The sequence below is a fragment of the Ochotona curzoniae genome, unplaced genomic scaffold (assembly GCF_017591425.1).
Source record: "Ochotona curzoniae isolate NIBS_2020 unplaced genomic scaffold, NIBS_Ocur_1.0 contig_1302, whole genome shotgun sequence".
In the NCBI taxonomy this organism is placed as follows: Eukaryota; Metazoa; Chordata; class Mammalia; order Lagomorpha; family Ochotonidae; genus Ochotona; species Ochotona curzoniae.
This window is the reverse complement of record NW_024465035.1, coordinates 5,303,993-5,319,054: the sequence shown is the minus strand read 5'-3', so window position 1 is coordinate 5,319,054 and position 15,062 is coordinate 5,303,993. Positions and strand designations below refer to the sequence as shown.

Below are 15,062 nucleotides of genomic sequence, written 5' to 3'. Positions count from 1 at the left end.
GAAGGAGACTTCTGGTTCCTGGCTTGGGATCGGAGCAGTTCCATCCATTGCGGTCACTGGGGAGTGAATCATCAGATGGAGAATCTTCCTCCCTGTCCTTCCTCTCTGTATATCCTCTCTTTGCAATAAAAATGAATAAATCTTAAAAAAAAATATTGCCTGGAATATGGAAAGTTGGTACTGGTTTTAATCATTTCCTCTTATCCCGAAATTTGAGAGATTACTTTTTTAACTACAATGAAGGAGGAAACTCTAGTGAAATTCTATAAAATTACAAAATAACATGAGTATAGTGTCACAAAATAAGGAATCACAAAAAAGGAAAAGGAGGGAATTTTGACTGCATCTAGGAATATGGCTGATTCAAAGATGAGACAAACATGTTGACAATGGCAAGGCCTCAGTGTCCTGGGGTGGCCTCGGTGTCCCGGGGTGGCCTCAGTGTTGTCTTGGCAATGCAGGATTAAGGAGGCTACTGAAGTATTGGGACGCGATCCATAGGAAGAAATCCTATTGTTGCGACAGAATCCATCTGGCTACTCGCACTAACTGTGGAATTCTCCTCTTTCAACAGGATCTGAGGACCAGGACAAGCTCATCTGGCAGTAAATTGTGATTCATTCTAAGTGACTTCGTGGATGAGGTGGTCAATGAACTTCATTTCTTGTTGCCTGGAAGAATCTTTGTGTCCAATCTGTTGTATAACGTTGTGTGCTCATGTGTGGGCATAAATGTGTGAGTCTTAATTCCCAGGTAATATTTACAGCAATCTTAGATGTTTGTGCTTTGGCCTTTACAGATTTCCAGTTGGAGATTTTTTGGGATCATAATATGAACATGTTGTGGATTTTGTTCTTGCTCATAATTTACTGCCATGTGTCCGTGAATCAAAATTCTGGTAAGTGAAAGTGAGGATTGTTGCCCATAATTTTTATTATAGAAAATACACTCCGTGCTCACTTCACATACACTAAAAGTGGAAGGATAGAAAATGCATTCCCAGGCACAGCAGGGAGCTGCATCAGAAACGGAGCAGCAGGAACTTGAACTGGTGCCCATCTGGCACACTAGCCTCACAGGTGGGGGGTTAACTTGCTATACAACAGTGCAGGTCCCGACAGCCAGTGGTGTGGAAAGATGAGCTAGACTTTGCCCTCCAAGCATCATCCTTTCATGTCTGTCTGAGCCTCAAGCTTTTTAAGGAGACGTGATGTTTTCTCCCATATCATTTCCTTGTTTAGACATAACAACAGACCTTATCAGAGCCTGTATCCACCTCATGTGCCAGGCACCCACTTTTCTCCGTGTTAACTAGAAAGATCTCTGCTGGTCATGAATCAAGCCCTGTGGGCAGGACTCAGCCGACAGTCCTCACAGGCGGTGCTATCTTCCTGTGGAGGACAGTATTGATTGGTCCTTATTTGTTTCTTTCCTGACATGATATTGGTTATATAACCACGAAAGGAATGCCATATTGGTTGGAAAAGTTATTTAAAAGACAAGAATGATTTTTTTCCTTTGTCTTGATCAATGTAATGTGAGCACAATAGAATAACACGCTTAGGTGCCAAAGCTCATTTCCTAGCAATTGCTGAAAGGAAAAGGTTGGAGTTACTTTAATTTCACTGGAACTGAGCTATTATCTGTTCAGTTCACCAGAGTCACAAAGTGAGGAGGTCCTTGGATCCTCTGTAGCTGCATCTACTAACTTTAAAGGAGCACAGACCGAGCTCAAGTACATTGAGTGGCTTGACTCGGGGCTTTCACCCCTTCTCAATCATACTGTATTTTCTTTTAAATTTTTTATTTAGTTGAAAGGCACAGAGACAGAGATCCTATCCATTGTTGCCCTCCCTAAATTACTACAACATTTGGCGTGGGCCAGGCCAAAGTCAGGAACTAAATCCAGGGTCCCCCATGTGGGCGGAAGGGACTTAATCCAGCATGGCTGCCTTCCAGGATACAAACTGGGGTCAGGGGAGCCACGACACAAACCCAAGTGCTCTGACATGGGATGCTGCCATCCACAGCCACAACATCTTAAGCATAGACTCAGCTCCTGCTGTACACTCTGCTCTAACACCCTCCCACTCCTCTCTCTCTCCCTCCCTCTCTCCCTCTCTCTCACACACACACAACTTCCCTCCCCTTCCTAGACAAGAAATGAGTCTTAGGCTATGACAGAGGGAGCACCAAGTTCAAATCAGTACACAACAGTGGTCATTTTAGTCCAGGGATCCCCTGGCATGTAAAATTACAGTTAGATCATTAGTGTTGAATCTAGCATTGACTGATGCTTTAGAAGTTCGACAAGACATTGTATATCTAAGCAAAAATTACATCTACAGGGGAAACTAAAGCTGCTATCCCTTTTGTTGCCCAAGGTATAACGAGGCTATCAGATTCTGCATATGTAAAGAATAAGTATACCTATTTTAATATGTGATTCCTTAAAACTACTGTCGACTTTAAAATAGATTAAAACAATCACATTATGATTTGCAGATTTTTTATACTTAATCATTTGAATGCTTTGAAATACAAAATATTTTTATGTTATGCAGATCATCCATTGTATTCCTTAAATGATCATTTCAATGAAAGGCTGTCTTTCAGATTTCACTTAACCAATCTGAAGAAAATGGAGTCTCAATAAAATGTTTATTCTGTTGATAGAAGTTGCGGTCATATTTTGAAGGGGGGGAGTACAAAGATCAATCACTTAAAGTATAAGAAATGTATGATTTATCTAAGTTTCTGAATATATCTAACAAATTCCTTGCAAAAGTAACATTTAATTTTGGATCAGTTCATGTAAGAGGTTACATGGGGGTTGGCGTTGTGACAGTGGGGGAAGCCACTGAGCGGTGACACTGGCATCCACATTGCAAAAACCACTTGAGTTCCAGTTGCTCTGCTTCATCTCCAGCTCCCTGCTAGTGCACCTCAGAAAGCAACAGATAATGGCCCTACTACTTGGGCCCATGCCACCCGCATGGGCGCCTGAATGGAGCTCCAGGCTCCCAACTTTGCCTAGAACAGCCCCAGCCATCATAGTCAATTTAGGAAATAAACCAGCAGCTGGAGGATCTCTTAATCTTTCTCTTTGTCACCCTGACTTTCATATAAATTTGTTTTGTAAAACATGTATAAGAGGGGGGCCAGTGCAGTGGTTCTACTGGCTAATCCTCCACCTCCAAGAGTGGACATCCTATATGGGTACCAATTTTTATCCCGGCTGCTCCACTCCCCCTCCAGCTCCCTGCTTGTGGCCTAGGAGCAGTGGAGCAGTGGTCCAAAGCCTTGGCACCTTGAGCTTGTACAGGAGACCCAGTGGAGGCTCCTGGTTCCTGACTTTGGACCAGCTCAGCTCCCACCATTTGGGGAATGAACCAGCAGATGCAAGATTTTTCTCTCTCCTCTCTCTGTGAATCTGACTTTCCAATTAAACTAAGTGTTTTGAAAAAATGCACAAGAGAATTAGCCCACCAAAAACCAAAGGTTTTTCTTGAAGATTTCGGTCTATTTTGAGTTCATTGCCAAGATGTTAAAGAAAAAGGCCTTCCTTTTTACAGTTTTTGCTTGGTTCATGTGTTTGTGGTTCTGCAGGCCCTCAGTATGCAGACGTGGTGTTCCTGGTGGACAGCTCCGACCACCTGGGCATTAAAAACTTCCCCTCCGTGAAAACCTTCCTGAACAAAATGATGGCCAGCCTCCCCATCGAGGCCAACAAGTACCGCGTGGCGCTGGCCCAGTACAGCGAGCAGCTCCACAGCGAGTTCCAGCTGGGCACGTTCAAGGGCAAGGGCCCCATGCTCAATCACATCAGGAATAACTTCGGCTTCATGGGCGGCTCCCTGCGCCTCGGGAACGCACTCAGGGAGGCGCACCAGACCTACTTCTCCGCCTCTGCTCAGGGCCGGGACAAGAAGCAGTTCCCACCCATTCTGGTGGTGCTGGCTTCTGCCACATCTGAGGATGACGTAGAAGAGGCGGCAGAGGCCCTGCGCCAAGACGGGGTGCGAATCATCTCCGTGGGGGTGCAGAGAGCTGCGGAGGACGACCTGAAGGCCATGGCCACGGCTGGGTTCCACTTCCACCTTCGGACAGTCAGAGACCTGAGCACGTTCTCTCAGAACATGACGCAAGCCATCAGGGACGCAGGGCAGTACAGGGATGCGGCCATGGATGACCTCATTGCCGAAGGTGAGCTTAGGCACCTTGCACGGGCGTGGGAACGGAAATGCTTTAGGAAAAGCTACACGGAGAGGATTGAAACTAACTCCCCTACATTTTCCATTGCTAGATATCCACGTGGCTGGCTTTCCCTCACACTGAATCATGTTGCTGTGGCTTGCAGATTTGTTCCAACCCCGGGGGCACCTGCTCCTTGCTACCTAGTTTTGACCTCTGAGTCCCCTCCTTGGGTTCCGGTTGCTGTTACTGGTTCATTTACAAGATATAGCAGCTACTACAATCCTTGACCCAGAAGGCATATAAACCACAGAATACTAGAGCCAGGAATCATTTCTTATGTCCAGATCCCCTGTTCTGCAAGCAAAGTGGGCAGGTGACCTTAGAAGCCATGTGACCCTGCCCAGGGCCAGGCTCCAGTTTGCAGCCTGAGTTATATCCAGCCTCTGGGTTCCCAGCCCACACAGTCTCTGTCCCCCACTGCCTTCCTCCCTTCTGCTGTGTGCCGAGTTGGTGCTGTTCATCTATCCTCTTGTCCTGCTCTATCCACAAGGATGTTCTAGCGTTTATATTATTCTGGCAGAGACAAGCCAGCAAGAAACTAACTTACTCAAAGTGTACCTATCCAAATAATGCATGAAACTGACATAATTCCTGGCTAAATCGGTTTCAGTTGTCATACGTGATTTCTTATCCATAATAGAAAACACTAATCATTTAAATGATTCCTTATTAGTATCTTTCCCAAATAGTCCGATGTTCAATTGTTCTGTTAGGATCCCATAGGAAAATCTGCACTGTAATTACTGTGGAATTATTGTGGAAGTGTTTAACTGGCTTTTTTTTGTGTGTCATTTTTTAAATTAATTACACAGTTTTATTTTAACTGATTTTTATCATGAAAGCTGTTCTTTGAGTGACTCCTAAGGACCAGGTCCCAGACCAAGTTTGTTATTTAATCCCTGTAACTATTCTGAGATAAATACTACGAGCATCTCCCTTTTACGAATGAGGAAATTGGAGCTGGGAGTTGAGCTGAGCGGAGGCATCAGACTGAGAGCTGAGACCACGAGGATGTCTGATCGCTTCCTCTAAGTGATACACTGACCCCTGGGCTCCCTCTCCAGTGCTCAGCAAGGATGCAGAATCTGGAACTAACACTGTGCCTGTTGCCTCCTTGCCCGCAGTCTGCCAAGGCCCCTCCGTGGCTGACGTCGTGTTCCTGTTAGATGTGGCAGTCAACGGCAGCCAGGAGAACTTGGACTATCTTAAGGCGTTCCTGGAAGAAAGTCTCTCTGCCCTTGACATAAAGGAGAACTGCATGCGAGTGGGCCTTGTGGCCTACACCAATGACACGGAGGTCCTCAGCGCTCTGAGCCAGGGCACCAATAGATCAGTGCTTCTCCAGCACGTGGAAGATCTCAGCCCCCGGGCTGGAGAGGCTTACACCGGTGCTGCCCTCCAAGCGCTCAGGAAGGAGGTCTTCAGTGCCCGAGGCGGCAGCCGGAAGAACCGGGGTGTGCCCCAGATCTTGGTGCTGGTCACTCACAGGGCTTCGGAGGACAACGTGACCGAGGCAGCTGTGAACCTCCGGCGCCACGGAGTGACAGTGTTCACTTTGGGCATACAGGGGGCCAGTGCCAGCCAGTTGGAAAAGATAGCATCTCACCCTGCTGAGCACTACTTCACCAAGCTGCCAACCTTCTCGGACCTGGCCGCCCATAATCAGACATTTTTGAAAAAGCTGCGGAACCAGATAACCCACACGGTCACTGTCCTTTCCGAACGGACCGAAACCCTCAAATCCGGTAAGATCCCGCGGGAGGAGGGGCATCCATGCCCTTTCCGCTGCTTCCTGTCTTTGCCTGTATCTTGAACGTTAGCTGAGAATGTGGGCTTTCCCGGCACAATGCGGGCAGGACGAGTTCTTTTTTTTCTCTCACTTAGTAAAACAGTCGAGGTTTGGGGAGACTTAAACCTGACAATCTGCTGTTGGCACAAAAGAAAGATTTCTTTTCCTCTTGGGTGTGACTGTCATCACATACACCCCCAGGATGCCATCCTTCGTCGTTTTTCTCATCTCTCTTTTTACTTTCGCCCCTTCGCTTCCAGACCACCCTCTTTTTTTCTACGTTTCTTCTTTTTCTTCTCTTTCTTGACCCCCAAATTGCCAGTTTAGAGAACAAACAAGAAGTATCATGTGGATGGCAAAGTAGTTCACTGTGAGCTAGCCCAGCATCTACAAGTTGGGATGGCGAGGCGGGGGCAGTATCTTCTTACGCTTTCTGCAGGCACCCACAGGCTGTGGAAGTATCTTATCGCAGTTATGTATACACAGACAGACACATAGATGCTTGTGTCCTTCCACAAATGTTGATCGCATGTTTACTGTCTTTCATGTATAAAGACACCAACAATGTCTTGGGTGGTTAATTCATTGTCTAGCAAAGGCAAATGAGCAAATTTATTATTTTCCATGATACCATTTTGTAGGTTTAGGGATTCCTCCTCCCCCTTCTTCCTTCCTCCCTCCCTATTCCTCCCTCCTGTCATTTCCCCCTATACTATTATAATGGTATAGTCTTTTAGACACAGGTACAAGTTTAACTCTCTACTATTTAAGTGTATCATGGCATTGGACGTATAGAGAAAAGTAGAAAACCTCATAGCATACTGGCAAGGCATATTTAGCTGCTTCATTGAGAATCCTGCTGTTAGGCTGTAGCCTCACTCTTGCATCTAAGCTCATAAACTGTCTTCCCTTTCTCTCTGAGGAGGCTGATGTTGTCTCTTCACGCTTTGCCCAGATGCCACATTGAAGCTCTTGGTTGCATTTCAGGCTGTGTGGAGACGGAGGAAGCAGACATCTTTCTGCTCATTGATGGCTCAGAGAGCATCCAGGCCACAGAGTTCCAGGAAATAAAGACCTTCCTGTCAGAGGTGGTGGCCATGTTCAACATTGCCCCCCACAAAGTGCGGGTCGCGGCTGTGCAGTACGCCGACGGCTGGGACTTGGAATTTGACATCGATAAGTACTCCAACAAGCAGGATGTGGGAAAGGCCATTGAGAACATCAGGCAGCTGGGTGGGAACGCAAGCTTGGGGGCAGCGCTGAATTTCACACTGAGGCTGTTGGAGAAGGCAAAGAAGCAACGAGCAAACAAAGTGCCGTGTCACCTGGTTGTCCTGACAAATGGCGTGTCTGAGGACAGCATCTTGGAGCCTGTGAGAAGACTGAGAGAGCAGACTGTCCGTGTCCATGCTATTGGGGTCAAGGAGGCCAATCAGACACAGCTGCGAGAGATTGCGGGCGAGGATAGGAGAGTATATTATGTGCATGACTTTGATGCCTTAAAAGACATAAGAAATCAAGTTGTTCAGGAAATCTGTGCTGAAGAAGGTAAGAGACATACGTGGTGGGTTTGACCTCTGACTTGAACAAATGACCTTGTTGACAAACTTTAATATTGCTAATTTAGAAAAGCAACATACATTTCTGTAAGTGGAGATTTGAGCATATTTGTAACTGCTTTGTTCTCCAGAACAAAATAAAGACCCCACGCCCCACTAGGGGGGTCATTCTTATTCATACCTCAAGCAAAAGAATAGTATTTGGAGACCTTCCCAGTGTCTTAATTAACCTCCCCCCAGCAAATCCCTACTAGGACAGATATAATTGAATATCACAGGTATCAAGGGATCAAATGGTTTTAGATTTTCAGAAGTACTTTGAGTGTATTTAAATTTTTTGTGTATGAAACTTGTATGAATTCCTTCAGAGCTGCTGTTTAAGAGGGTTGATGGCACCTGCTGGCAATGTCTAGAGACATTTGTGTTTGTCGTGACTAGAAAAGTTCACTGGCATCTGATGGGTGGGGGTCAAGGTTACAGCTAAAGATCCCCAGGTATCCTATGACACATTGCCTGCTCTATAACAATAAAGATGATCCAGCCCAAGATGTCGGCAATGCTAGGCTTGAGAAGACCTGAATTACATGCTTAAGCAAATTAGTAACCTGCTGATAGTCTTTACCAAGCACATATCAATAGAGAATTGTGTTAAGAATTTTCTTGTCCACTCCCATGCAGCCTGCAAAGACTTGAAAGCCGACATCATGTTTCTGGTGGACAGTTCGGGAAGCATAGGACTCGAGAACTTTGGCAAAATGAAAACATTTATGAAAAACCTGGTGAGCAAATCTCAGATTGGGGCAGATCGTGTACAGATTGGAGTTGTCCAATTCAGCCACACCGAGAAGGAGGAGTTTCAGCTCGACACGTTTACATCACAGAGTGACATCTCAAATGCAATAGATGGAATGGCTCATATTGGCGAGACCACCCTGACTGGCCACGCCCTAACCTTTGTGTCTCAGTACTTCAGCCCTGCCAAGGGGGCCCGGCCCGGCGTCAGGAAATACCTTATCCTCATCACGGATGGCGAAGCCCAGGATGTAGTGAAGGGTCCTGCGGAAGCACTTCGGCAAGAAGGTGTGATTATCTACTCGGTGGGAGTGTTTGGTTCCAATGTCACCCAGCTCAAGGAGATCAGTGGGAGGCCAGAGATGGTTTTTTATGTTGAGAATTTCGACATTCTGCAGCACATAGAAGATGACCTGGTTTTTGGAATCTGCAGTCCCCGTGAAGGTAAGTATGAATATCTTCACAGTAGCCCAACCTAAACATCAACCATTATTTCTTGACTAAATAGGGTTCTACTTGGATCCTGTAAATATTTGGTTTCATTGAAATATTTATCCTAGTAGCTTTTGTGGAATTAACACCATAAGGAGTCACTTTGGTCTACCTAGTGGACTTAATCTCATGATAGACAAGCAACTGAAGGATGAAGAATCGTCCTTTGGAGAGAGTGGTATCCTACTAGGTCTTCAAGTTCTCGAAGTAACTGTATATCCAGGTCCTCTAAGGGGTGATTAAGATGTTTTCAGTGGGGAATGAAAGAGGTCAGACCCAGGCATGGGTGGCCAGAGTTAGGCAGGTAGGTCGTCTTGGCTGCAGCCCTGTCCGTTAGGGAGCTTGAAGGCACCAGTCACACACTGCATGATCTTACCAAGCCTGTGTTCCTGTGTCACTGGGCCATAAGTGTGCTATCAAGGCAGATGATGGGAAGACCTCATCTACTGGGAGACTGGCTTTTGTGGGGCTTGGGATTGGTCTTTGCAATTTCTAAAGACTGATGTTCATATCAAATGGAATAATGTCAAAAATGATTTGATATACTTTAAATCTTATGCACATAGAGTATAGTACAGGAATTTGAGTGACGAGTACTTCAAAGGAAATAAAGGCTTAGTCCCAACTCTCTTCCCACAAAATTAGAGTGATTGAGCTAACAAATGTTCAGCAAACCTAAGTGACCAGTGGGTACTGTGACCTGGAGGCTGTGTGACAGGCATTCTGAAATGGACCTATGAAGCAGATGGGTATGATTGGGGTCCTGGGGAGAAACACTGGTTTCTAGTCAATAACTGTTTAACTCCCATGAACAGAATTTGTGATGATGGCTGGTATTTGTAGAGAGGAGTAGACTCCCCCCTAGTTCTGCCCAGAACACATATGAACTCTTTCAAGGATTCCAACACTGAGCAATCAACCACCCTGCCCTGGCCCCAATCCCTGGGTAATCCAAACACAGGCTTTGTAGGCAGCCAAAGGATGGAGGGATACAATTCCCTCTTTGGTAGAGCCAGCTTTTCATGGGAATTTGGTTTATGGCTCCAAGCACTTGGCCTCTAGTCAGTGGAGTGAATATATGGGTTTGATTTTTACCTGCCCCACCCAAAGCAACCAGTCCAGCCACAAGGACGAATTGGGGTAAGCCTCAGGGTGGGTGAGGGGTTTACATCTTAATAGTTCTGTTTCTTAAGAATGGGTGAGTTACCTTCCTAAGACCTCTAGGATAAATAGACTTCAATTGGCTTCATAAGCACTGAATAACTAATCAAGTCAACATTCCATTTTTTCAGAATGTGTGAGTTAGGGCACGGAGCACTGTACTTTTGGATGGAACATGTACAAGTGGATTAAGAATTAATTAGGTCTTTCCTGCTCTACTTCTCCATGACAGTGACCTCAGAGATAAAGGTTAATAGGAACATGATGTTAGGACATCCCAGGTCAGATAACAAATGGGCTTTATGTCTAGGATGAGATTACAATCATGAGAATAGATATTTCAAGAAAGTCAAAGGAGAGAAAGTAACCTTGAGAAGTCAGCTGTCATGTATCTATGAAATCAGTGTTGCCAAATTCTTTCCATTTGATCATTTCCCCAAGGTTTATCTTAAGAATAAAATCTATCCATGGCTTTAGAATAAAAGACAAACTTGAATAAATGAAAGCACGTGTTGAAGGAGTCACTCGTACAGCAAAGTTTACACAGAACTGTGATGCTTTCTTTTCAGTCCAAAGGTTTCAGATTTTCTTTGCAATGAATCTGTGATTGTCAACTGAGCCCTCCTTCAGTTGGCTTGGCTTCACATCTGCCTTGTCCTAAAAGCTCACCTGAGTACTACTGTGCACTGGCAGCACAGGAGTAGCTGGTGACCAGGAACTTGACATTGTAAAGTATGGGATCACCTGGAAAGAAAACAGCAGGATTTTACCCAAACAGCTGGAGGGAGGCCTGCTGTCCGCAATCATTCACTGTGAATTTTCTCTTTCACTCTTTCAGAGTGTAAACGGATCGAAGTGCTGGATGTTGTATTTGTCATCGATAGCTCTGGCAGCATTGACCATGATGAATACAACATTATGAAGGAATTCATGGTTGGCTTAGTGAAGAAGGCTGATGTCGGCAAATCACAGGTCCGCTTTGGGGCTCTGAAGTATGCTGACAACCCAGAGGTGCTGTTTGAACTGGATGACTTAAGCACCAAGTGGGAGGTGATTTCCAAGCTGCAGAACGACCAGCCCATGGGGGGCAATACCTACACTGCCAAGGCACTGGAGTTCTCAAGCCACATGTTCACTGAGGCCTGGGGCAGCCGCCTGCACAAAGGGGTGCCCCAGGTCCTCATTGTGATCACTGACGGGGAATCCCACGATAGTGATAAACTCAATGCCACCGCGAAGGCCTTGCGCGACAAGGGCATCCTCATCCTGGCTGTGGGCATTGCTGGCGCCAACCACGTGGAGCTGTTGGCCATGGCGGGTTCAAGTGACAAGTACTACTTCGTGGAGACTTTTGGAGGCCTGAAGGGGATATTTGCCAATGTGTCGGAGAGTGTCTGTACCTCTTCGAAAGTAGGTAAGGCTTGTGGACTTTGTTTCCCCCTGATGAACAGCATAGAACCAGACCATGAAAACGAAACCAGAGCTGGAGTACCAGGGGTATGTTTCCCAGAGGAAAGGCCCCGAGTGTGCCATGACTTCCCCCAAGCAGGAACGACCTCACAGGCACTTCACGTGGGCCCCTCCTGAGATAGCATTTAACATTGTCTTTGGCAACATTCCCACCTTCCCACGTGCCTCTCTGGATGGACAAATCACTGTTTTCTAAACAAGCTCTCTTTGTTAGGACACAGATGACTGACATAATCTTTGGCTCACTGGTGCTGCTCACACAACACTTCTGATTCTGTCTATTGCTAAGAACAAGCTGGCCCACACTTGGGGCCAGCACCACCCACTCCATGTTTCTTCATCTGTTCCCACCCTGGCAGGGTGGGAGTTAGCCATCCCATAGGAGGATGCCTGGGTTTGATGCCTACCTCTGCCCCCTGACTCCAGTTTCCTGTGAATGTAAGAAAATTCCTTGGAAGGCCGCAGTGATGGATCAAGTAGTTGGCTTCCTGCCCCTCGAATGAGCACTCTGGCTTCGGTTAGTTCCTGGCTTCAGTGCCAGCCTGGAGCGTTGGTATCTGGAGAGTGAGCTAGCGTATGGTGGGAATACTGTGCGTCTCCCCTCCCTTCCTCTACTCTACCTTCCCAACTCTGTTTCTTAAACAATAAAACAACACTTATTCATGAAAAACCAAAATAACATATGAAGCCCAACACTGAACACTCTGGCCCAGCCCAGGCATTTCCAGGACAACAGGGCAAAGGGGTTTCTGCTGCCCCGGCTGTTGTGTTTCTCTTATGGCTGTCGCAGATGACTTTCCTGCACCTGTGTCGTCTTGCATTTATCCACCATCTGTTCATTCATTCATTCATTTCTCCTCTTACATTTCCGAAGGAAGATTGTGTCCCACTAAAATTCCTTAATTTTTTTCCCCAAAAGTTTTTTTTTTGAGAAAATAAAAGTAGTCATTTTAATTAGATGAGCTGTTGTTAGTCCACAGTTCCAACATGTTGGTGCAGTACTTCTTAACACTCATTTAACTCTGCTGGTGTTCATAGGCCTTGCCTCCTTAGACTGCAGGTTGCTCTTCTGGAACAAAACTGGCAGAGTCATGCTGGGTCTTATCGAACCCTGGGATGCCTTGCCAACTTCACGTCCGATGGCGAGTACTTGATCTCCCTTGTCAAGTCTCCACAGAAGTTGACACTGTGTCTCTACCATGAAACAACTTTTTTGGATGGAGAATAAGACTTGGTTTCCTTTATTGGACTTTGAAACAAAGGCATTTGTGCAGCGCAATAATTCCCAAAGGATCCATGTATATTTGCCAGATTACTTTGTATCACTTCCTTGCTTATCTGGACTGTAGGAATCTGAGCGTTGATCTTAGCCGAGGCCACAGTGAGAATCATTAGCGTTAGGTCACTAGTTGGATCCCTGGGGAGTTTAAGGAACAGTGTTGACCAGAGCTCAGAATATGCATGAGCATGTGCTGAGCATAACTCACTTATTGGCAATGGTCTCTCCCATTCCTTTTTTTATATTTAAGTATTTCTAACTATTGTGCCTTATTCGTTCAAAAAATATTTCTCCAAGGTTGATATTTTAGCCTATAGGCATCAGAAAGGGGACTGATAAAGAATAAAATCAGCTGGATTTGGATGAGAAGGCCTACTTTGAAACCCTAGATTTTCTCTAATAAATAATTTTTTTAAAAAATGTGTTGGGTCAATAGGCCAAGAAAGCCAAGTCACAAGTCCAAACCATCTGTGTGAATTTCTAAGTGATGTGTGGGATGTTGTTTGTCCTCGCTGTGCTCCTCCTGTCATGGGACTTTCTGGAAGGGTTAAGACTATATCACACATGAGGCTGTTTTCTGCACCAACATCCTTTGTTCTCTGCATCCCAGACAAGACAATGGCGTAAGACCAAATGGAGAAGCCAAGAGACGCGTTAAAAGGATGTGTGAGTGGTGCATGCCTGGCGCTGTTTTATTTACGATCTAGTCATTTGCTTTTATCCTACATCCCCAATTAATATGAACACAAAGTAACACAAAATAAGAAACCGCTTTCAAAAAAAAAAAGGCTTCTGTATGATTGCAAACATTTATTCTTGATAGGTTCAAGAAATGAATCATCATTTTTGCTTTTTTCTCTCTCCCTTTCCTTTTTTTAGAGTGCGAAATTGAAAAAGTAGATCTTGTTTTCCTCCTGGATGGTTCCAACAGCATTGACCCAAGAGACTTCAAGAAGATGAAGGAATTTTTGACGTCTGTCGTTCAAGACTTTGATGTGAACCTGCACAGAGTGCAGATCGGAGCAGCCCAGTTCAGCGACACCTACCGGCCCGAGTTTCCACTGGGAATGTCCTCAGGCGTCCAGGAGGTGTCGCTTCAGATCGCAAACATTCAACAGATCTTTGGGTTCACACACATTGGCGATGCCCTCCGCCAGGTGGGAGATTACTTCCGGGCAGACAGGGGCAGCAGGATCAACACAGGAACTCCACAGGTGTTGCTGGTCCTCACGGATGGCCAGTCCCAGGATGAGGTGGCCCAGGCTGCCGAGGAGCTGAGACACAAGGGCGTGGACATCTACGCCGTGGGCATTGGCCAGGTGGACGATCAGCAGCTCATCCAGATCACTGGCACTGCAGAGAAGAAGCTCACAGTGGATAACTTCGATGAACTGAGAAAGGTCAAGAAAAGGATTGTTCGCAACATTTGTACCTCGGGGAGTGAGACTAGTAAGTGTTTAATGAGATCTTCCCTCACCCCCTGCTAACTGCCCTGACATTCTCCTCTGGCTCTGTTTACATCCCCCGGGGCTTCTGGGAGACTTTAGGTTTGTATCTCTAGGTTTCAAATTGAGCTTCATACAGTTAACTATCTTCTGGGACCTGTGCTAAGCAACAGGGTGGTTGGGATGCTGGGATTTCTGCTTCCCCCACCCTCGTCGTTCAGGGAAGCAGACCTTCTTCAGGAATGGGAATGTCTTGACTTCAGAAGGTGTGGGGAAAGGCCAAGGTGCACAAGCCAGCAGGTTTCAGGGACTGGCGATGGGTCTCAGGTGTTAACTGTGTGATGGATTTGGGTTGCCTGGCAACGGGGCCTCCAGAGCTGCAGAGCACAGTGGTACAGGGAGGGTGGGGCCATTCCTAGAGCATTATGAACTTTAGCACAGAAGTCCGTAAGTATTTCCTTAAACGCTAGTGCCATTTTATGTTTCTCCAACAGATGGCAGGGAGGAATATCTTAAAGGGAGAGCTTCCTCTGTTAAGTTGCCTTGTGGTGGACAGCATGTTTCATAAAATCAGAGTTCTTGACTGGTAGAGTCCCATCTCTGGTCTGTGTCCCTCTGCACCTCCTGCTGCTGTTTCCTTTGTTCTGTCCACTCTGATGAAAACAGCACAGGGTTAAGTGTTTTTGTGGTGCAGTGTACTTGAGCCTGTTCCCCCGAGTGCCCTTGATCACCAGAATTTCCTGACTTGCAGCCTGCTTCTGCAGTGCAGCTTTGTGCACACTCCCGTTTTCTTGGGTCTTACTTAACTAAGCCATGCT

At 46.0% G+C, this 15,062-nt stretch overlaps 1 protein-coding gene across 1 annotated transcript in view; it reads left to right on the top strand.

Annotated features, from left to right (window-relative positions):
* The first annotated feature begins 837 nt into the window (after positions 1-837).
* COL6A6 (collagen type VI alpha 6 chain) overlaps positions 838-15,062 on the top strand; it is a 76,581-nt gene continuing 62,356 nt past the window's right edge. Inside the window, exons 1-7 of the mRNA XM_040962999.1 lie at positions 838-898; positions 3,610-4,206; positions 5,382-6,002; positions 7,034-7,594; positions 8,284-8,841; positions 10,889-11,464; positions 13,679-14,248. Coding sequence (XP_040818933.1) covers positions 838-898; positions 3,610-4,206; positions 5,382-6,002; positions 7,034-7,594; positions 8,284-8,841; positions 10,889-11,464; positions 13,679-14,248 — 3,544 coding nt within the window. The remainder of the gene's footprint in view (positions 899-3,609; positions 4,207-5,381; positions 6,003-7,033; positions 7,595-8,283; positions 8,842-10,888; positions 11,465-13,678; positions 14,249-15,062) is intronic.